We start from the raw sequence: 22,887 nt of genomic DNA on the forward strand, positions 1-22,887 counted from the left end.
CCAACCTCCAGCTCCCTCTCCCACTTTTCATCCCTCCCCCTCATCCCATCCCTCCCTGCCCTTGTCCCAAGTCCCTCCCCAGCTTTCCTGGAGCCCCTTCAGGCCCTGGAAGCTGCTCTAAGGTCTCCCTGGAGCCTTCTCCTCTCCAGGCTCAACACCCCAACTCTCCCAGCCTGGCTCCAGAGCTGCTCCAGCCCAAGGATCATCTCCATGGCCTCCTCTGGCCTCTCTCCAGCAGCTCCATGTCCTTCTTATGTTGGGGGCTCCAGATCTGGATGCAGCTCTTCAGGTGGGTTCTCATGAGAACAGAGCAGATGGGGAGAATCACCCTGAAGGTTTTCATCAATACCAAGGTGGAAGTCTCTTAAGCTCTTTGAAGAACTCTACAGCCCACCCAGGGCCACATTTGTGTCATGTTTTCTATGAAAACTAAACCCAGAAAACATCTTTTTGCTGGGAGCATGGTCTGTAGTTTCAGGGAACATCTCTTTACTCAAGCAACCTGGGGCAGAGATGGTCTCTGTGACTGAGCTGTCATGCCCTGGTCCCAGGCCTGGGCCTGCAGTGCTGGTGGGAAAGCAACAAAGTAAGAAGAGGAGCAGATCCATCTGGGTCCTTTCACTGTTTCATGTTATCTGGAGATGTTCTGTGCTTGCATCTCAAAAGCCTGTCCCTTGCCTTCTCCAGCTCTTCATTCCTTTGCCAGTTCTCATGTTCCCCTCACCCATCTCTCATTATTCCTCCCTCATGACACCTCATCAGGAGCCAGGTGGAGTGTAATTGGTACAGCTGGAAGAGGCAGCAGGTGTGATTGTGGGATTCCAAACACATCAGCTGGTCATTTACCCTTCTCCTCCGAGAGGAAGGAAAGGACAAATCATCCCCCAACCAGGAAGGACCCAACTTGGTTTGCAAACAAAGCTGAGGATCTCATTTCCCAGGCAATGACCAACAAGTCTGAGAGCTTCTCTATGGACATGTCAGCTGGAACTGAGATGAATCCTGGAGGCCCCAACATGAGCAGAACAAGGAGCTCCCAGAGAGAGTCCAGAGAAAGCCATGGAGGTGACCCAAGGCTGGAGCAGCTCTGGTCTGGAGCCAGGCTGGGAGAACTGGGGGGGTTCAGCCTGGAGAAGAGAAGGTTCCAGGGAAACCTTAGAGCACCTTTGCTGTGATGGTGGTGAGAGCCCTGGCTCAGGTTGGATGGGGCTTGGAGCAGCCTGGGCTGGTGGGAGGTGTCCCTGCCCATGCAGGGGGGTTGGATCTAGATGATCTTGAAGGTTCCTCCAACCCAACCCAGTCTGTGAAGGACCACATCAGCACCCCAGGGCTGGGACTGCTTTTTCCATGGAGCCTCATGAGTCACTTTAGGAAGTGGATCCTCCAGAGCAGGTCAAGTGCTGCACATCTGCACCTGCAGCAGTGCCAGCCTGGATTCCACATTCTCCTCCCCTGAATCACCAGCTCCACAAGGTCTTCCAGACACACAGAAGAGCCTGACAAGTCCAGTTTAAACCAGCATTTCCCACTCTTTATTAAAAGCAGAGAGGTCAACAACCCTTGGCACACCTGAACAGGTTTATGGTGGGGACATTTGGATTATGGTTGAACCTGATGATCTTCAAGGTCCCTTCCAACCAGGATCATTCTGTGATTCTATCAACTCTTCACACCACCCCAGAGCTGCACTAAGGAGCATTTCACAACAAATGACAAGTTCACCCACTGCCACATTGGCTCCAAATTCCCTATTTCTTCACCCCATTTTTTCCAGGCTCCTCCCCAGCACCTTTCTGGGCTCAGCACCAGGTGACTCCTGCCCATGGGCTGTCACTGGCTGGTTTTGAGTTGGACACAGCTCTAAAAACCAGCTCAAACCTCCACCTGGGCAAGAAGTGTCAGAGAAAGGCTAGGAGAGTCTGACCCAGCCCAGCACCTCCTTCCCAGTGTAAACAAACAGAAAAGCTGCTCTGAATCAAGGCAGACCACAGGCAGAACTGGTAGAGCCTGGTTTCCACCATCTGTCTTGTGTCCAACAGCCTGATCAGTCCTTTCTGCTACAGCAGCATGAACCAAACCCTGGCTGATTTTCATGCAGAGATTTTAGCATTTGAACCACCACACTCTGTCCAATTTGCTTGCAAATAATAGGTTAAAAGATTAAAATTAGAATAATGGAAGCTTGACTTATTGGGAAAGCCAGGCTGAGGAAAGGTGAGTCCTTATGAAATAAAGCAACCAGGTGAATTCCTTTACTGTGGCTGCCCCATCCCTGGAAGTGTCCAAGGGCAGGTTGGATGGGGCTTGGAGCAACCTGGAGAGGAGAAGGTTCCAGGGAGACCTTAGAGCAGCTTCCAGGGCCTGAAGGGGCTCCAGGAAAGCTGGGGAGGGACTTGGGCCAAGGGCAGGGAGGGATGGGATGAGGGGAAGGGATGAAAAGTGGGAGAGGGAGCTGGAGGTTGGAGCTGAGGAGGGAATTGTGGAGTGTGAGGGTGGGGAGAGCCTGGGCCAGGTTGGCCAGGGAAGCTGTGGCTGCCCCGTCCCTGGGGGTGTTGAAGGGCAGGTTGGATGGGGCTTGGAGCAGCCTGGGCTGCTGGGAGGTGCCCCTGCCCATGCAGGGGGTGGGATCTAGATGATCTTTATGGTCCCTTCCAACCTAAACCAGTCTGGGATTTGATGCTTTTCTTCCTCTATGGTATCATTCTGGGCTCAGAGCCACTCCTGCCACGTGGAGGGACCTTGGCTTGGGATGGAGGCAGTGGCAGTTTTCTCCTGCCACCTGTGGAGCTCATCCCAGGGCTGGCAGTGGTAGAGCTGGGCTGGGATGGACCAGGTTAGTTGGCTCAGTTGTGGTCTCTGCTGGCTTGCTCCTCTTGAAAGCTGAGGGTTTGGAGGAGACCTGACTCAGCTCTTGTGGCCGTGGTGGGAGTGAGTCATGGGCTGCACTTGTTTCAGCTGCTCCCCTTGGTGGTGGGAACAATCTTGGTGCCTTTGCCCGTTAACTTCCTCCCTGCCCAGCACAGCAGCAGGAAGATTTCAGATTTCAGTTCCTTTTGCTCACCTGTTTTGGGAGAGAGATGGCAATTTTGGGCAATGGTTTAAAGTCTGAGGTTTATTGCCTTCTTGGGTTGGGGTGGGAAGCTGCTTCCTGCTGGCATCTGGCCACCAAGGAGTGATCACAGGAGCACCAGAGGTGGGTGGGGAGGAAGCAACAAAAAGGCTCTCAGGTGGATGTGCTGCAACCATGGGAGTGTCGTCTGGGGCAGAGGGGACATGTTGGGAAAGGTGACTTGCTGGAAACCCTCGGGTAGCTGGGCTGGTGAAGGTGGATCTGGCTGGGCAAGGTGCCACTGGGGAGGAACAAGGTCTTGTGTGGGACTGGCAGGTGAGGATGGGAGTGGGTGCTCTGGGGCAAGATGGGGCTTGCCTGGCAGGGCCACAAATGGGGCAGCACCCACTGAGGTGGACGGGGCAGGGCTGGAAGCTGCTGGCACAGGGCTGGGGGGGTGAGGAAAGGCAGGTAGAAGGCAGCTGGTGCTCCTTGTCCTGCACTGTGCTGCTGCAGGAACACATCTCCTGCCTGCTCCACTCTTCTATTCCAGAGATGTACAGACAGGGAATCATAGAAACATGGGATGGTTTGGGTTGGAGGGACCTTCAAGATCATCTAGATCCCACCCCCTGCATGGGCAGGGACACCTCCCAGCAGCCCAGGCTGCTCCAAGCCCCATCCAACCTGCCCTTCAACACTGCCAGGGATGGGGCAGCCACAGCTTCCCTGGGCAACCTGGCCCAGGCTCTCCCCACCATCACAGCCAAACATTTCCTCCCAATGTCCAACCTCCATCTCCCCTTTTGAAGTTTAAATCCATTACTTGAAAATAACAGCAGGACTTGGAGTCCTTGGGGCTGGAGGTAACAAGCAGTAGTTGCCTGACTCATTTTGCCCTGATCATCTGTCAGTTAATACAAACTACACAGAACTTCTGAGTTCCTTTGCACCTTCCAAAAATATCATTTACTCCATGACAGGTTCTGGGATTTGAATCAAAACATCCAGCTGAGACAGTTAAGAGCAAAAAATAAAGCAGCACAGAAAAATCCCCCCTTCACAAGGAGGAGGAGAAGAACAAGATGAGCCCAGATACCTGTGCCCCTTGATGAGCTCTAGGGTAGAAATGAAAAGTTTAATTAACCTCTCATTAAGTGCAGTTAACATCTGTATTAAAACTGTCTCAAAACAAGGGAAATATCCCCCAAAGCCTCTTTTCAACCAAGAAATTAATTCCTAATGTTAATGCTGGGATTATTCAAATGCAGAGAGAATCTTTTAGCTGTAAAAGGCATCACTTGCTGACTTTCAGTGTGTTACCACAGGGAGTCTCAGCATCCAATTATCTCTGAAGAAATATGTTAAAGATGTTCATTAACATGTTAGAAAAAAGAGGGAAACCTGTGTGAGAGAAAAGCTGGTGTCTTACACTGCTTAATGCCACCAGGAATTAGCAATAAGGAAGGTTACAACAGAAATCACTTGCTGAAATGCCTAAGCAGCCCAGGAATAGAAAGCATTTGATTCCAATTAGCTTAATTCCTGGTAATGACAGAGATGGAGTGATAAAAGTCCCTGGATAATGAGCTCCAGGCCTGAAAAAAATGCAGGAATTGGGGTTTTTTTTGTGTGTGGAAGGAGGCAAGAAACAGGAGGTGAATCTGAAGCTCCCTGGGAACTGCTCTCTGCAGGGAAAAGAAAGAAGGGAATCATCACCAAAGATTGTGGTAGGACAAGGGGTGATGGTTTTAAAGTGAGAGAGGGGAGATTTAGGTTGGATATTGGGAAGAAATTCTTCACTCTAAAGGGTGGAGGAACTGGGATGAAGGTTTTCAAGGTCAGGTTGGAGGAGGTTTCATGCAGCCTGGGCTGGTGGTTCCCTGCTCATGGCAGGGGGGTTGGAACTGGATGATCTTTAAGGTCCCCTCCAACCTTCATGATGCTATGAAATAACAGGAAGAAATAGCAAAGGAGGGAGGTTGGGGAGGGAACAACTACCAGGAAACCCTCCAGGCCTCAGGACAGCACCATGCAGGCTCTACTCAGAGGTTACTTCTGCTTTTCACCTCCCCCAGCAAACCCATCCCTCCCAACGCCTCCCAAACCAGTAGTTAAATGTTTCCTCCCATTAAACCCCCAGCACAGCACTTTCCCTGCTCCATCAGCACCAACCCACACTTCTGCTCTTCCCTGCTGAGCAGGAACAATGGGAGTGGGGCAGGAACAAAGAGTCACCTCCTGCTTTATTTTCATCTTGTTGAGAAACTCTGCCCTAACTCCCACCCCCTGGAGCCCCAGCCCTAAACACCCCAGTCCCAACCCAACCACCTCAACCCAACCCATCCCTCCAACTTCTGGGGGTACTTTTTCTGTGCCCCTTTTCCCCTCTTCATCTGCTTCTCCCTTTCCATTGACCAAGGAGCTGAACAACTTCCCAGACCCACAAGGTCTACACAGAATGAGTGGGGTTGGAAGGGACCTTTAAGGGTCATCTGGTCTTCAGGCAGAAGAAAGGAAAACAACCCTGGGCTATCTAAGGAAACCTCAGTTTTCTACTCATATTTTCAAATAAGAGAATTTCAGGTGAGGTTCCTTTACCTGAAGTTTTCACTTTCAGATGCAGCAGGAGAAATTCAAGCACAACTTGAGTCACAGACCCTCAGCAACCCCCAGGCTGCTGAAACCACCCACCCAGTTATTTGAAAGCCACACACTTGGATTTTCTACACCTTGCTTTTTCTTTTTTGCCTTGCCCATCTGACACAAACCTTGCTCCCAATGACCACACCAAAGTCCCAGAGCTGCTCTGGTGTCACCTCCAGTTTCACCCATCCCTTGGGGAGCAAAGCTCCCCTCGTGTGAACGCACACACCAGGATTGGGATTTGCATTTAGGATTCTCTTTTTGCCCCAAAACCAAAGGTGAACTGGACAGATGGGGACAAATTTAGGCCACCAAACTGCTTAAAGGAAGCCACCAGAGAGCGTTTTCCCAGTTTGCTTCTCCAGAGAAGCTGGTTTGCCCAGTGCCTCAAATGTATTTCCTACTGGTGAACTCAGAAAACTGAGCTCCTGCAGCAAATTCCATCTCACTTGGGAAGAGCCCTGGACTTGTTCCCTCCCCAGCTACCCCCTCACTTTACCTCCACATTCCACCTTGGAAAACCAGCCCCTTTTTTGTGGCTGCTTCAAAAGCAAAGTCCCAAAGTCTTTCTTCTTCCCTCCAGGGCTGCTGGCTCAGCAGGGGAAGGACCAATCCTCATGCTAAAACAAATCACTGCCCCAAAATGTGGATTGGGGTGATAATGATGCTTTTTTCCAGCACCAAAACCCCTTGAAGGTCCTTGGAAATCTCTCAGCACAGTCCTGGAGACTGCTGGGTTCTTTTGATACTGGGAGAAAGGTGAAAAATGGGAGCTGAAGCTTCATCTCAAGGTGTGTTAATGGGTTAAAGTGATTTGGCTCTGCTAGAAAAGCAGTTCAGAGGGTAAAGAGCAGCACGCTGCCTTTGGGTTGGAGAGGAGGAAGATCAGCTGCTTCCCAGACCCTTTTCAGAGAGAAACCCCTCCCAGCCCCATCCTAATTCAATCCCCCCCCCTCCCAGCATCATAGCAAACAGGTGTGAGCTGGTGCAAAACCTCCTCCTGTGTGCAAACCAGGTGTGAGCTGGTGCAAAACCTCCTCCTGTGTGCAAACCAGGTGTGAGCTGGTGCAAAACCTCCTCCTGTGTGCAAACCAGGTGTGAGCTGGTGCAAAACCTCCTCCTGTGTGCAAACCAGGTGTGAGTTGGTGCAAAACCTCCTCCTGTGTGCAAACCAGGTGTGAGCTGGTGCAAAACCTCCTCCTGTGTGCAAACCAGGGGTGAGCTGGTGCAAAACCTCCTCCTGTGTGCAAACCAGGTGTGAGCTGGTGCAAAACCTCCTCCTGTGTGCAAACCAGGTGTGAGCTGGTGCAAAACCTCCTCATCTACGTGCAAACCAGGTGTGAACACTTTTCCTCACGTGTCATTTGACCTTCTCTGCTCATGAAGCACGTAGGGAATCCTGTACAACACAAACCTCTCATTGTCTGGGGTTGTCTCCAAGAGGAGAAACCGCCCTGCTTAGGCTCTGGGTGGTTTGGCTTGAAATAACTGCAGCAAGAACATCCTCAACCACTTCTGCCTCTCCAAGGTGCTCCAATAATTGCCCCCCATCACCCTGCAGCTTCAGGAGAAGGTTTGCAGCAAACGTGGCACCTGGTAGAAGAAAGAGGGACATGGTTTAGCACCAGACTCTGTAAGGTTGGGTTAATTGTTGGACTGGATGATCTTAAAGGTCTTCTCCAACCAGAACTACTCGGTGTTTCTATGATCAGTGGTGTCTTCCCATGTGAGAGGCAGAACTAGAAGGGAGATGAGGGCTCCTCCCTTCTTGGCTGGCACCTGGGCTTAAAATTGTGATCAGAAACAGCTTCAGGGCATGGTTCTGGGCAGAGAAAAAGGAGCCCTGAGCTCAAGAGGACTGAACACACAACCCAAGGACAGGACAACTTGCCAATCCTCCTGTCCCTGCAGCCTCCCAGTTACCCCTCCCAGTGCATTTGCAAGGATTTCACATGAACCAAGAGGGACTTATGAGCCTCCCCCTTGCCAGGCATGGAGCAGCCAAGGGCCTGGATGACCTTTAAAGGCCCCTTCCAACCCAAACCATTCCGTGATTTTCCTGGAAGTGGTTTTTTGTTTGTTTTGGGGTTTTTTTTAGTACAAAACGGGAGGCATTTTACCTTCTGTGCTCCAAACACCTTGTACTTTCAGAGCTACATGGATTTCTGATCTCACCTTTTCCCAGCCTGTATTGGCCAAGGAAAAGACTTTCAAAAATTAAAAGCTAAAGTCAGGACCCCTGAAAATCTTCACCTTTCTTGGGCTCCCAGTTAACTCACTGGGCCCCAGTATGGTGGCCTCACCCCCAGGACACAGGGTTGCAGCAGGAACTGGTACTGGACACCACAGGAGTTCAAGTCCCCTCCTTGCCATGTGCCTCAGTTTCCCCTTCAGGTAACTGGGTGATCCCAGCCCAGCATGCCCACAGCCCCAGCTGCTCCCTGGCCCTGGCACACACCATGTCACCCTTCTGTCCTCCTCCAAGTGCCACTTGGTGGCACTGTTTGAACAGGTTTCTTTGCCCGTTGCCTCCCTCCTCAGCGGGATCCAGAAGAGGCAGTTTCTGGCAGGAATCTCATTCATCCTGGCATCACAATCCCCTCATTTTTCTCCCTTTGTATTTTTTGGGGTTTTTTTATCTCTTTCTTCCCCCTGATGCACCTCGGGTTGTCTCCTCCCCTGCGTGACAGTCCCTGGGGATCTCCCAAAACACATTTGCCAACCACGAGTCCTGGGTGTTGCTCAAGCATCACCTTAAACTTAATCCTCCAGTGACAAAAATAACCTTTTCTGTCAAATTCCTCTGAAGTGTTTCTTGCAGGTGGGGCGAGGAAGGATCAGGCACCGACTCCAGAACAAAGCATCAAAGCAGAAGTTAAGGAGAAAGAGACAAATGAAGACAGGGGCATGACAATGTCACTGGGGGAGGGAGGCCCCACTGGAGGGGTGTCTCCCCTGGGAGATGTAGGTTGGGATCCTCAACTCTATATAAAGACAGTCCAGGGTTGATCTGCTCAACTGCTCTCCTGAAGCTCAGCACTCCTGCTCCTCACCCAGGTAAGCCTGGATGGACTTTTCACACTCTCTGACTTTGCTACCAGGAGCTCCTGGCCATGAGGATGTCCCTGGAGCTGCTGGAATAAAATACTACTGCTAATAAAAGAGATCTGGAGTTGCCCTGTTCCACCCTTGGTTCCAGATGAGCTCCATTCCCAGCTCCTCTCCAGGAAAAGCCAGATGAGATCTATTTTTTCTCTCCTCTCTTCCTGTGTGTCTCCAGCCTTGCAGGTCTGGCTGTTCCTCACCTCCCCATCACCCTGGTCCTCACACCTGGCCACCTCAGTAGCCCAGTTTCATTTTCTGGATTTGTTTTTTTTTTCCTGTGAGATCCTTTTTTCTCTCTCTCTCTTCCCTTCCCTTGTACAGTTTCATTTCATCTGTCCCCTTCTCCTGCTCCAGCCAGGGGGGTTGGACTAGATGACCTTCAGAGGTCCCTTCCAGCCCTGACCACTCTGTGACTCTTCTGTCTGTCCAGCTGTGTTGTTTAAGAGGAACTTACCTGAAAACCATGCAAATATACAAAAAAGCGCCCCTTTTTGTCAGTGTTTTTCTTGCAGGCTGCCTCAGCTTTGCACAGAGATGTCCCAGCCCCAGGAAAACATGGATGGCATCATCTCTGCTTTCTACATGTGCACCAGGAGCGATGGGAAGTGCAGCCCCCTGAGCCTGGAGGAGCTGAGGTACCTCATGGAGCAGGAGTTTGCTGAGGCCATGCAGGTGAGAGTCCAGCCCCACCACCAGCACCCACCACGGGCTGGTGTCTTGTGGCTGCAGGGTTGGGACATGGAGCACGGTAGGGTGGGCAAAGCCCACTGGCTGTCATGGACAGTCAGATCCCTGGGAAAGGCCCAGATGCCTTCAAAGGAGAAGAGGAAATGGCCTCAAGTTGCTTCAGGGGAAATTGAGGTTGGATATTAGAAGAAACTTCCTCCCCAAAAGGGTTGTCAGGCCCAGCCATGGGCTGCCCAGGGAGGTGGTTGCATCACCCCCCCTGCAGGTGTTTCAAAGCAACGTAGACGTGGTGCTGAGGGACATGGGTTAGCAGTGGACTCAGCACACCTGGGTTAATGGTTGGACTTGATGATCTTGAAGCTCTTTTCCAACCAGAAGTATTCTGTGAAAGCCCAGGATCTGCAGGGACCAGGAGAGGCTGTTCAGTCTTGTAGAGCTTAGTGTGGGGAGCAACACAAGTCATGGTGGTGGGGGAACACAGGGCTGGATTTCTGCCCTGAGACTGCTTGAGACCTTCCCAGAGAGATGGCCCAAAAGGTTTCTGGGCTTGGCCAACACTGTTTGTCTCTTTACAGAACCCCCAGGACCCCAAAACTGTCAAGAAGGTGCTGTGCTTCCTGGACGACAACAGCAACTGCAGGGTTGACTTCAGAGAGTTGCTCAGTCTGGTTTTCCGCGTGGCCAAGGCTTGTTACCAGCCACTCCAGCAGCACCAGAGACCAGAAGATCAGCAAGAGCTGATAAAGCAAGAGAAGGCAGTTGGGGAGCAGCCACTGGGGCTGCAAGCAGAGGGGAGGGTCTTCCACAATGAGCAAGTCCATGAGCAGGATGTGAGCAATCAGGTCCAGGACCCAGTTGACCACCAAATCCAGGAGGCTGAGACACCAAAGCAGGACCAGGACAACCATCAAACCCAGGAAGCTGAGACATCAAAGCAGGATCGGGACACCCATCAAACCCAAGAGGGCGAGACATCAAAGCAGGATCAGGACACACGTCAAAGCCAGGAGGGTGAGACATCAAAGCAGGATCAGGACACACGTCAAACCCAAGAGGGTGAGACACCAAAGCAGGACCCAGACAACCATCAAACCCAGGAGGGTGAGACAAAGGAGGAGGACCAGGACACCCATCAAACCCAGGAGGGTGAGACAAAGGAGGAGGACCAGGACACCCATCAAACCCAGGAGGGTGAGACAAAGGAGGAGGACCAGGACACCCATCAAACCCAGGAGGGTGAGAAACCAGAGCAAGAACAGGACACTCATCAGGATGATGGGACTGAAGCACCAGGAGGGGATCCAGAGAGAGGTGAGATCCTGGACACTGCAACCCCAGAGCAGGACAGAAATACCCATAAGGCTGAAGTGACTGAGACACCAAAACAGGACCCAAAACTCCACCTGACCAAAGAAATTGATGCACCAAGACAGGGTTCAAATGACTATCAGAGCCCAGAGATGGAGTCAGAAGAGCAGGACCTGAACTGTCTCTCTGAGACACAAGAGAGATACCCAAACAAAGACACCCAGGTCTGTGAGGTCCCTTGGCATGACCCCAACCCCAGCAAGGCTCAGAAGCTGCTGGCTCCACAGTTGGGTGCAAGCCCCCGTTGGGATCCCAAGCTCCAGGGATCACTCCATGACCCAACTATCCATCATCTCCCTGAACCCAAGGTGCTGGAGCAGGAGCACGGTGAGGCAGAGGCTCCATCTTGTCCAGCACAACAACAACAAGACCCTCATCACCAAAGACAACCCACGATGGAGCAACAGCTCCTACAGCCTCTGTACCAGTGGCCACCACAGCAGTAAAGGCTGAAACAAGCCCAAGTGAGGTTGCTGCTCCTGTGAGGAGCTCCACCTGTCCAGCCCCACCCTGGGTTTTGCATTTCTACCTGTCATAACTTGTCTGATCCCTTATTAACCCCTGGGCTTCACTCCCCTGAGCTCTGCATGACTAGAGACCTTCCCTCTTGGAGACCTTCCCCCTTGGAGACCTCTCTTACCCTGCATTAGGTTGTCTCTGCCTGTCTAAGCAAAGCAATAAAACTGAAGGCAAAAGGGTGCAGTGTTCCCATATGTTACAAAGTCATGGAATGGTTTGGGTTGGGGGGACCCCAAAACTCACCCCATCCCACCCCCTGACACAGGCAGGGACACCTCCCAGCAGCCCAGGCTGCTCCAAGCCCCATCCAACCTGCCCTTCAACACCCCCAGGGATGGGGCAGCCACAGCTTCCCTGGCCAACCTGGCCCAGGCTCTCCCCACCCTCACACTCCACAATCCCCTCCTCAGCTCCAACCTCCAGCTCCCTCTCCCACTTTTCATCCCTCCCCCTCATCCCATCCTTCCCTGCCCTTGGCCCAAGTCCCTCCCCAGCTTTCCTGGAGCCCCTTCAGGCCCTGGAAGCTGCTCTAAGGTCTCCCTGGAGCCTTCTCTTCTCCAGGCTACTGCAACCATGCCCTCAGCCCAGCTCTGAGCAAACACCTGGGTTACCATGATGTGGTGTACAGGACCTGAGCATCCATCTCTCATGTTGACATATGGCCAGATAGCTCCAGGGTGCAGCTGGAGGCTGGTGTGTCTCCGGGGTGGAAAGCCTCAAGGAGCTTCTTCTTGGCCACATCTGCTATCTCCCTGAGGTGAATTGATTGCTCCTGAGGGCAGGGAGGGGACATCCCTGCAAGGGATGTCTGCAGAGGGGCCAGAAGGTTGGATTAACCCAACAGCACAGCCAACCTGAAGAGAGTCCTCCCAACACCCACCTGCTCCAGGTGTTCCTCACGTTTGATGTGAAAAGAACAAACAGCTGCTTAACACAGAATGGGAGGGATTTGTCCTATTGAGCCTCCCTTGGCAGTAATCTCAGAAGCAAGGGGAGTGTGGAGTATGAAGATCAACAATCCTGTTCAGTGTGGAAGGAGTTGAGATACATTAAACACGGGGAAAATTATCATTCAGGTACATCTGGTCCCAGTACCAACTGGGAGGGCAGGATGAAAACCTGACATGCCAACTGGGACAACTGGAGCCAAGTTCCAGCTGAGATTCAGTGCAGGGTGCCAGGTCCTTGGGCATGTGTCCAGACACACACACAGAGGAATGTGGGTAACTCACAGCATGAGCAGACTGATGAAGTCAGTGGGTTTATCTTGTGAGACCCCACCTGGAATAGTGTGGCCAGTTCTGGAGCCCCCAACATAAGAAGGACATGGAGCTCTTGGAGAGAGGCCAGAGGAGGCCAAGGTGATGCTCAGAGGCTGGAGCAGCTCTGGAGCCAGGCTGGGAGGGTTGGGGTGTTCAGCCTGGAGAAGAGAAGGCTCCAGAGAGACCTTAGAGCAGCTTCCAGTGCCTGAAGGGGCTCCAGGAAAGCTGGGGAGAGGCTTTGCAGAAGGGATTGTTGAAAAAGGACAAGGGCGAATGGATTAAAACTGGAAGAGGGGAGGTAAACATTGGACATGAAGAGGAAATTCTTGGCTGTGAAGGTGGGGAGACCCTGGGCCAGGTTGCCCAGGGAAGCTGTGGCTGCCCCATCCCTGGGGGTGTTGAAGGGCAGGTTGGATGGGGCTTGGAGCAGCCTGGGCTGGTGGGAGGTGTCCCTGCCCATGCAAATGAGTTGGATCTAGATCTTTAAGGTTCCTCCAACCCATACTATTCCATGATTCTATGACCACCAGGCAGGCCCATAGGGAGGGGGGTGCTCAGCCTGTTTTCCATCATGCAATCTCACTTGTGACCTATCAACAACATCAAGCACCTGATAAATGCACCCACACCTCCTGCTCTGTGGCCAGTGACAAGCAGCACCCAGAGACCTCACTGGGCCACAAAACGTCATTCCTTTGGGACACCCCAGGATTTCACAATTTGCTTGGTGCTGAATCAGGAAAATGAGCATTTCAAAATTGTCCCCAGAACATACGTCCCCAAAACGATTCACTTTGATGGTGCTCATGTCAAAATTCAATGTACTGGACACAAAACAAACAACTCTCCTCGACTGCTGATGAAATATGTTTAAAAAAAGAGGTTCTGACCCACCTCGTGGCCACTGTGGAGATGAAATGGGAGACTCAAGACTTAAATTTCATCATCTATCTGTCAAAGCCTCCTTCCACCTGAGCCATTCCTCAAAACTTCGTTTTCCAGAGAACTCCATTTTTTAGGTTAAATAGGTGTCAATGAAAGGTTTGTCCAAAAGTCCTTTGCTTATTAGCTCTGGTTTAGGGGCTGAAATGACCAGAGACAACCCTCCCCAGGCAGCCTGTCTGCCATCATCTGTAGCAGCAGTAAAAAACCTGACCTTCCACGTCAAGCAGGCACCTAAATCAGAGATAATTCAAACAGTTTGGGTTGGAAATGGCCTTAAAGATCACCCAGTCCCACCCCCCCATGGGCAGGGACACCTCCCAGCAGCCCAGGCTGCTCCAAGCCCCATCCAACCTGCCCTTCAACACCCCCAGGGATGGGGCAGCCACAGCTTCCCTGGGCAACCTGGCCCAGGGTCTCCCCACCCTCACACTCAAGAATTTTTTCTTAATTATATGCTCTATTCTGAACAATGTTATTTTTGCCACCAGGAGTGTCATATTTGAAGCAAAAAAAAGGGGGGGTTGGTTAATTTTAAGGAGAATATGAACATTTTGCCACTGACACAAATAACTAAGGGTCCTGCAAGAGAAAAGGTCTTTTATACACCCCATGAGGAGCCCAGTTCTTCTCAGATTAAATTCAACACAAGCTTGATCACCCTATATAAACACAAAAGGGGCCAAGATTGGATGAGGAGGAGGAGGATGGACCCCACATCCTTGCATAACAGCTTTTAAAAACCCACCCAAGTCCTGTCTTACAAAAGCATCTTTGGGGAAAACGAAGCCCTGGAAGGAAAGGTGGTTGCAGGGTTGCTGAGAGTGCTTTGAAGCTCATGGCTTTGTCCTGGGAATTAAAAAAATCAAGCAGGGGGAAGCAGGAGATGACCTTTTCCTGCTTGGATGCCCCAACTCTGCCCAGCAGCTCCTGGAGCACTCGACCATCCCACAGCGCCCAGCCCCTGCAGGGGGATTCCAGACTGTTACAGGACACCAAGCCACATTCTAATGCTCTAATTTTCGTAATAACTCCAATCTACCAGAAAATTACCGTTTCCCAAGGGTATTATTATCCCACAGGTGGGGTATAATTTGCACAAGTATAATTTAATCTTGAAAAAAAGCTCAAAAATGAAGCATGGTTAGTAACGATCCTCCGTACGCACTCGTATGAGTATCCCCAAGGTGTTACCAGCACTAATTAATTAGGCTCCTACACCCAGGATGATCTTACCTTATGGATGGGCCAGATGAGCCACTCACCCAAGGCTGCATGACAAGTTCATGCTCTGGAGGCTCCTTGCAATGTCTCCGTCACGCTTGTCAAGGCAACATCCTACCTCCAAAACCAAAAGCAGGGGCCCAGGTGGCCCGGTCGGTGTCTTCCTTATTTGCTCTGTCTGCTGGGAATGTTCAGGGTGAATAAAGGAATCAGTTGGTCTCTAATTAATGTACTGTTAAAGGATTTGTTAAAATATAGAAGATTGTCGAGGTAATTACAGCAAAAAAGCTGCCTAGGGCGACCAGATGAAGACTCAACATGAAGTGACCTCTCAGCAGAGAGGTGTTTGTTTTTATTTGTAATTAAAGATCAAGCAAAGCTGAAATCCAAGTCACTCAGGGAAGACAGTTACTAGGGAAAAAAATCAAAGCCTTTGCATGATTTATCTCAAGGAAAAGTCATTAAACATTTTCCTTGTGCAAAAACTCAGTTAGCAAACTTTACCAATTTCAGATGTTCTGTTTGGGGTTGGGTTGTGGGTTGGGGGTTTTTTCTGCCAATCAATAAACCTGGATAATACAACAACAAACAAAAAGGCTCCTGAAAAAGAAGTTGTCAAAACTAAACCACATTTTTCAGCACAATTTACAAGCCAAGGTCTGGAGGATTTGGGGACCTCACTGCCTGTGCATTTTCAGAACACTTAGGTCTTCTTCTGTCCTTCTGGAACCAAAAGCCAGATCTAAACCCCATGGACCTCAGGCCCAAGGTGTTGAAGGAACTGTCCAAAAAGCAAATAAAAATAATAATCTGGCATTGTGGTGCCAAGTTCATGGGCCACAGAGACCTCAACTGTCCCCAGTCTGCTGATAGAGAGCTCTGCTGCCACCAGCACTTCTGTCCCCATCCTCAGAATTTCACTCTGCTACTATTTTTATGTATGTTATATATATATATAAATTAATTCCTATGCAGGTGTATGTTTCTATAAAATTAGAGCCTCCCATTAATGCACATAAATGTTTTACAGCCACTCTAGATGATTTTCTTTTCTTTTTTAATCTGAAATAAAATCATCCTGTAAAATAACTTTACAGTCTGGATTAGGTGGAACCAGCCAGTGCCTGAATTGCCACATGGCAACTGCTATTTCTGGGTTAAAATGATAGGTAAGGGGATGGTAAGTTAAATAACCCGTTTGAGGACGTGAAGGTGCAGCTGGGCTTGGCCAAAGATGAATCAGGACAACGTCCACAAAGGGTGTCTCCTTTCTGCAGCTCCCTCAAGGACCCTATAAAAGCTCCCAGGTCCTCCCATCGCTCCACACGGCTTCACAGGAATCCCACTGGATCCCATTGGTGAGTTGGGTAAGTGCCTTCTTCTGAAGCTGGGAGAAAGATGTGGTATTTCTGTAGGATTCATGGTGGGTGGGAGCATCATCCCTGCTGTGGGATTTTCGGGGAGTTTTTTTGCGTTTCTACCCAGTGCAGGGTTGGTTGGTGTTACCAGGAACCCAACAGGGCATCCATGTGTAGGCGCAGCTTTTCTGAAAGGGAAAATGAGAGAGGGAGCCAGGGTTTGTGCCTTGCTTTGGTCTGGAGTCAGATCCCAGCTGGAGATGTGGAGAAATTGGAGAAATGTTCAGTTTTCTACAGAAATATATATTAAAAAACCCAATCAAAACCCAACAGATAGAACTGCACGTGCAGAGGGGTGCACTTGTGTCCATGCCTACGTGCAGCTCTAGAGGCATCGAGGCAGACACGGCTCAGAGGTCTCAGCTCTGATGGAGCTGATAACAGGCTCAGGGATCCTGCCAGGAGGAAAGAAGGAGAGAAGGAAGGAGGTGGCTTCTGAGGTTTCCAGACACAAAGCTCCAACAGGAGCACTGCTTTCTGCCAGGCAGATCTCAGTGACATTTAATCAGGAGCTCTGACCAGCGTGATCTGATAGTTCTCTTTTGGCCAATATCTCTTTGCCAATGACCTGCTGCTGCATGAATTGGTTTGCATTCCTCATGGTCACAAGGAACCAGCCACAGGGCTTGGTTTAATTCCCTGGGAGCACCCTACCTGTCTGTGACCCAGTTAGATCTTGTCTCAGGCCATGCCAGCTCCACCTCAGATATCCTCTAACCTGCTCCAGAGGTGCTGGTGTATCTCAGTGCCAGGCAGAGATAGCAACTTGGGTCATGGAGACAGAAGTACCTGGTGTAGTCCCATGGAGGCTGGTTCTTGGGGCATCTCTTGAGTCACCACCCCCAGTTCCCTCCCTGCGACCCACAAATGCAGGCATCCTGCCACCCCCTACCCAACGTCATTCAAATACGTCAGTAGACAAGTTGGAGGACACTCCTCATCCCACTAAAAACCCCAAGCATTTAGGGAGGGACTCTAGAAAAGGGCTTGCAGAGAGAGGACAAGGAGAAGTGGATTAAAACTGGAACAGGGGAGATTTAGATCAGACACTAGGAGGAAATTCTTCTCTGTGTGGGTGTTGAGACCCTGGAACGCAGATAAGCTGTGGCTGCCCCATCCCTGGAAGTGTCCAAGGGCAGGTTGGATGGGGCTTGGAGCAACCTGGGCTGGTGGGAGGTGTCCCTGACCATGCAGGGGGTTGGATCTTGAAAGTCCCTTCCAACCCAAACTATTCCGTGAGTCGATTATCCTACGATTCCTTCCCCTGGTGAAACAGCTCACCATGGCATGGGAGAGGACACCCAGCACAGGGCACCTAGCACCCCATTAACACAAGTGGCATTTCTCCCCCCTTTTTTCATGCCCAGAAGCAAGTGAATCCCCCATCCTTAGCTCTGTTCCTCCTCTTGCAGGCTTGCTTGAATCTGCAGGAAGATGTCTCACTTCTTGGATGGCATTTGCACCATCATCGGTGTCTTTCACAAACTTGTGAAGGAAGATGGAGACTCCTCCAACCTCAGCCGAAAGAAGATGAAGGAGTTCATCCAGAGGGAGTTTGCAGATGTCATAGATGTGAGTTCTGCTGTGATGAGAAGGGCTTGAGGCCAAGACTGGAGGGCAAGGAGTGGAAAACCTCCTTCTGGAGAGGGGATGGTTCTTATAGCAGTGGGATGGGGGAGGTTTTCACCAAAGCAGAGCAGTACTTGTGTTCCTTCAAACCAGCTGTTTCTACAGCTGCTCCAACTTATTTTGTCAGGAGCAAATGGGCAAAAGCTGGAGAACAGACAGAAAGGGTTGTCAAGAATTGGAACAGGCTGCCCAGGGAGGTGGTGGAGTCATCATCCCTGGATGTGTTTAGAAGTTGTGTAGATGCGGTGCTGAGGGACCTGGTTTAACATCAGACTTGGTAGAGTCGGGTGAATGGTTGATGGAGTTGGTTTATGATTTAACTCGATGATCTCAAAGGTCTTTTCCAACCAGAAGGATTCTATGAGGTCTGGTTTTCTCTCGAAGGAAATGCAGCCAGTGGAGGGATGTGGCAAAACCCAGGGAGAAGACAGCTTGTTAGTCTCAGCCAGGAGAATGGAGAACAAAGACATGGAGTTACTGCTGAGCTATAAAAGCAAAGGTGTGAGAGATGGAAGCAGGAAGGATGGCATTTGTCCCTGTCTTTGCATTTCCCTAACAAAGAGCAGAAAGTCTAAAAATCCCTGGTTTTTGTTTCCCTGTGTGTGTTTTCCCTGCAGAAGCCCCATGACCCTCAGACGCTCGACAAGATTCTGCACTTTCTGGAGTGGGATGGAGACGGGGAAATAGATTTCAATGAGTTCCTGCTTTTGGCCTTCCGAGTGGCCAAGGCCTGCTACTGGTACCCACCAAAGGCACCAGGTCTTCTGCAGAGAACAAAGCTGAGCACCAGCAGCAAGTCACTCCGAGAGCCAGAAGCTAAGAGCAGAGAGAGCCATCAGGAGCTGCAGGAAGAAGAACAACGAACCTGTGAGGACAATCAATGAACCTGAGCTGCAACGAGACACCAGGGTCAATGAGCTCGAAACACTAGAAGAAACAAGGAGTCATCAACAGCAACAGAACACACGAAGAAGAAATGAAGCAAAACTAAGCAGAGAGCCGGGGGAGTCAATCCTCCAGAGAGAAGAAGAAAGAAGCCAAGAGCCACACAACTGGCAGAACAGCCAGAGAAGAAGTCAGCCACCAGGGCTGGACAGACGAGGCGACGTGCAACTCAGCAAGGGTGGCAGCTGGCAAGAACATGAGGCTGGACGGAGGGCAGATGAGAAGCAAAATCAAGAGAGGACTCAAAGAGAACAAGTGGGAGACATGAGGAGTTGTAGTCAAACCTGTGAACCTCAACAACTGCCAAACCGGTGGAGTAGCCATCAGCTACAGGAGCCAGAACGACCAGCTTATGATCAAACCAACCAGTGGCCACATGAAGAAGAAAGAGGAAGGCACAAGCAGCCACGTAAACCTGAGTTAATAAGAGAAGAGAGAAACCGCTACCTACTACGTGCACTGGAACAAAATGAACTTGAAGAAAGAGGCGACCAGCCATGTGAGCCTGAATGCCTGGAAACAAGACACCCACATCAGTCATACATTCAGGACCCGCTAGAAATTGAAACCAATTACAAAGAGAATTATGAAGCAGAGAGAGATAACGATGAACAAAGAAACAGAAAGGAGGAAGAGCTTCAATACACAGTAGCTAAAAGACAGATACACGATCAAGAAAGAGAAGACAGAGATATTGAAAATAGACAAGAGCCTGTGCAGAAGAGGAGGATCCAGCGGGAAAGGGACCTGGACCTTGAGGTCTATGAGCGCCGCAGCCGTGAGACACAAGACAGGGAAGAGCCGGGGGCCAGGACTGAAAGGACACGAGACACCAGGGTGGTGGCAGCAGAAGCTGATCTAGACATCAAACGTCTGTCCCGGGAGCCACGAGCAGAGCCTGAAAGGAGGGATCGATCCCGTGTAAGAGAAGATCAGGAGGATGAGAGAAGAATCCCCAGTGAAGAGGGGAGTGAAGAGCCCAGGCAGGGGAGGAGGATCCAGCAGGAAAGGGAGCGGGACCTCGAGGTCTATGAGCGCCGCAGCCGTGAGACACGAGACAGGGAAGAGCCGGGGGCCAGGACTGAAAGGACACGAGACACTAGGGTGGTGGCAGCAGAGGCTGATCTACACATCAAACGTGTGTCCCGGGAGCCACGAGCACAGCCTGAAAGGAGGGATCGATCCCGTGTAAGAGAAGATCTGGAGGACCTGAGAAGAATCCCCTGTGAAGAAGGGAGTGAAGAGCCTGTGAGGGACAGGAAGATCCAGCGGGAACAGGATCTGGCCCTTGAGGTCTACGAGCGCCGCAGCCGAGAGACACGAGTCAGGGAAGAGCCGGGGGCCAGGACTGAAAGGACACGAGACACTAGGGTGGTGGCAGCAGAGGCTGATCTACACATCAAACGTGTGTCCCGGGAGCCACGAGCACAGCCTGAAAGGAGGGATCGATCCCGTGTAAGAGAAGATCTGGAGGACCTGAGAAGAATCCCCTGTGAAGAAGGGAGTGAAGAGCCTGTGAGGGACAGGAAGATCCAGCGGGAACAGGATCTGGCCCTTGAGGTCTACGAGCGCCGCAGCCGAGAGACACGAGTCAGGGAAGAGCCGGGGGCCAGGACTGAAAGGACACGAGACACTAGGGTGGTGGCAGCAGAGGCTGATCTACACATCAAACGTGTGTCCCGGGAGCCACGAGCACAGCCTGAAAGGAGGGATCGATCCCGTGTAAGAGAAGATCTGGAGGACCTGAGAAGAATCCCCTGTGAAGAAGGGAGTGAAGAGCCTGTGAGGGACAGGAAGATCCAGCGGGAACAGGATCTGGCCCTTGAGGTCTACGAGCGCCGCAGCCGAGAGACACGAGTCAGGGAAGAGCCGGGGGCCAGGACTGAAAGGACACGAGACACTAGGGTGGTGGCAGCAGAGGCTGATCTACACATCAAACGTGTGTCCCGGGAGCCACGAGCACAGCCTGAAAGGAGGGATCGATCCCGTGTAAGAGAAGATCTGGAGGACCTGAGAAGAATCCCCTGTGAAGAAGGGAGTGAAGAGCCTGTGAGGGACAGGAAGATCCAGCGGGAACAGGATCTGGCCCTTGAGGTCTACGAGCGCCGCAGCCGAGAGACACGAGTCAGGGAAGAGCCGGGGGCCAGGACTGAAAGGACACGAGACACTAGGGTGGTGGCAGCAGAGGCTGATCTACACATCAAACGTGTGTCCCGGGAGCCACGAGCACAGCCTGAAAGGAGGGATCGATCCCGTGTAAGAGAAGATCTGGAGGACCTGAGAAGAATCCCCTGTGAAGAAGGGAGTGAAGAGCCTGTGAGGGACAGGAAGATCCAGCGGGAACAGGATCTGGCCCTTGAGGTCTACGAGCGCCGCAGCCGAGAGACACGAGTCAGGGAAGAGCCGGGGGCCAGGACTGAAAGGACACGAGACACTAGGGTGGTGGCAGCAGAGGCTGATCTACACATCAAACGTGTGTCCCGGGAGCCACGAGCACAGCCTGAAAGGAGGGATCGATCCCGTGTAAGAGAAGATCTGGAGGACCTGAGAAGAATCCCCTGTGAAGAAGGGAGTGAAGAGCCTGTGAGGGACAGGAAGATCCAGCGGGAACAGGATCTGGCCCTTGAGGTCTACGAGCGCCGCAGCCGAGAGACACGAGTCAGGGAAGAGCCGGGGGCCAGGACTGAAAGGACACGAGACACTAGGGTGGTGGCAGCAGAGGCTGATCTACACATCAAACGTGTGTCCCGGGAGCCACGAGCACAGCCTGAAAGGAGGGATCGATCCCGTGTAAGAGAAGATCTGGAGGACCTGAGAAGAATCCCCTGTGAAGAAGGGAGTGAAGAGCCTGTGAGGGACAGGAAGATCCAGCGGGAACAGGATCTGGCCCTTGAGGTCTACGAGCGCCGCAGCCGAGAGACACGAGTCAGGGAAGAGCCGGGGGCCAGGACTGAAAGGACACGAGACACTAGGGTGGTGGCAGCAGAGGCTGATCTACACATCAAACGTGTGTCCCGGGAGCCACGAGCACAGCCTGAAAGGAGGGATCGATCCCGTGTAAGAGAAGATCTGGAGGACCTGAGAAGAATCCCCTGTGAAGAAGGGAGTGAAGAGCCTGTGAGGGACAGGAAGATCCAGCGGGAACAGGATCTGGCCCTTGAGGTCTACGAGCGCCGCAGCCGAGAGACACGAGTCAGGGAAGAGCCGGGGGCCAGGACTGAAAGGACACGAGACACTAGGGTGGTGGCAGCAGAGGCTGATCTACACATCAAACGTGTGTCCCGGGAGCCACGAGCACAGCCTGAAAGGAGGGATCGATCCCGTGTAAGAGAAGATCTGGAGGACCTGAGAAGAATCCCCTGTGAAGAAGGGAGTGAAGAGCCTGTGAGGGACAGGAAGATCCAGCGGGAACAGGATCTGGCCCTTGAGGTCTACGAGCGCCGCAGCCGAGAGACACGAGTCAGGGAAGAGCCGGGGGCCAGGACTGAAAGGACACGAGACACTAGGGTGGTGGCAGCAGAGGCTGATCTACACATCAAACGTGTGTCCCGGGAGCCACGAGCACAGCCTGAAAGGAGGGATCGATCCCGTGTAAGAGAAGATCTGGAGGACCTGAGAAGAATCCCCTGTGAAGAAGGGAGTGAAGAGCCTGTGAGGGACAGGAAGATCCAGCGGGAACAGGATCTGGCCCTTGAGGTCTACGAGCGCCGCAGCCGAGAGACACGAGTCAGGGAAGAGCCGGGGGCCAGGACTGAAAGGACACGAGACACCAGGGTGGTGGCAGCTAAGAGAAGATCAGGAGGATGAGAGAAGAATCCCCAGTGAAGAGGGGACTGAAGAGCCCGTGAGGGACAGGAAGATCCAGCGGGAACAGGATCTGGACCTTGAGGTCTACGAGCGCCGCAGCCGTGAGACACGAGTCAGGGAAGAGCCGGGGGCCAGGACTGAAAGGACACGAGACACCAGGGTGGTGGCAGCAGAAGCTGATCTAGACATCAAACGTGTGTCCCGTGAAAGAGACCAACGAGCAGAGCCTGAAAGGAGGGATCGATCCCGTGTAAGAGAAGATCTGGAGGACGAGAGAAGAATCCCC

General features: G+C 51.9%; 2 protein-coding genes across 2 annotated transcripts; both read left to right on the plus strand.

Moving 5' to 3' along the window:
- Nucleotides 1–9,334: 9,334 nt before the first annotated feature.
- On the plus strand, nt 9,335–12,009 carry LOC104385330 (cornulin-like). The gene is made up of 3 exons (XM_009993770.1): nt 9,335–9,472; nt 10,063–11,182; nt 11,936–12,009. Exons 1-3 carry the CDS (start codon nt 9,335–9,337, stop codon nt 12,007–12,009), a joined length of 1,332 nt encoding a protein of 443 aa, XP_009992072.1.
- Nucleotides 12,010–17,654: 5,645 nt separating this feature from the next.
- TCHH (trichohyalin) lies at nt 17,655–22,601 on the plus strand. Its single transcript, XM_009993771.1, is given in 3 exon segments — nt 17,655–17,792; nt 18,467–18,729; nt 18,731–22,601. Coding segments are annotated over 3 exon segments (4,272 nt in total).
- Nucleotides 22,602–22,887: the final 286 nt, after the last annotated feature.

Source organism: Chaetura pelagica, unplaced genomic scaffold, assembly GCF_000747805.2.
Source record: "Chaetura pelagica isolate M959 unplaced genomic scaffold, ChaPel_1.0 scaffold823, whole genome shotgun sequence".
In the NCBI taxonomy this organism is placed as follows: Eukaryota; Metazoa; Chordata; class Aves; order Apodiformes; family Apodidae; genus Chaetura; species Chaetura pelagica.

What these genes read in the sequence shown, in the direction of transcription:
- LOC104385330 (XM_009993770.1), top strand. Translation starts at nt 9,335, where the DNA reads ATGTCCCAGCCCCAGGAAAACATGGATGGCATCATCTCTGCTTTCTAC. An exon ending in AGTTTGCTGAGGCCATGCAG is followed by an intron (nt 9,473 to 10,062) that starts GTGAGAGTCCAG and finishes GTCTCTTTACAG; the next exon opens with AACCCCCAGGACCCCAAAAC. An exon ending in GGTGCTGGAGCAGGAGCACG is followed by an intron (nt 11,183 to 11,935) that starts GTGAGGCAGAGG and finishes TCTCTTCTCCAG; the next exon opens with GCTACTGCAACCATGCCCTC.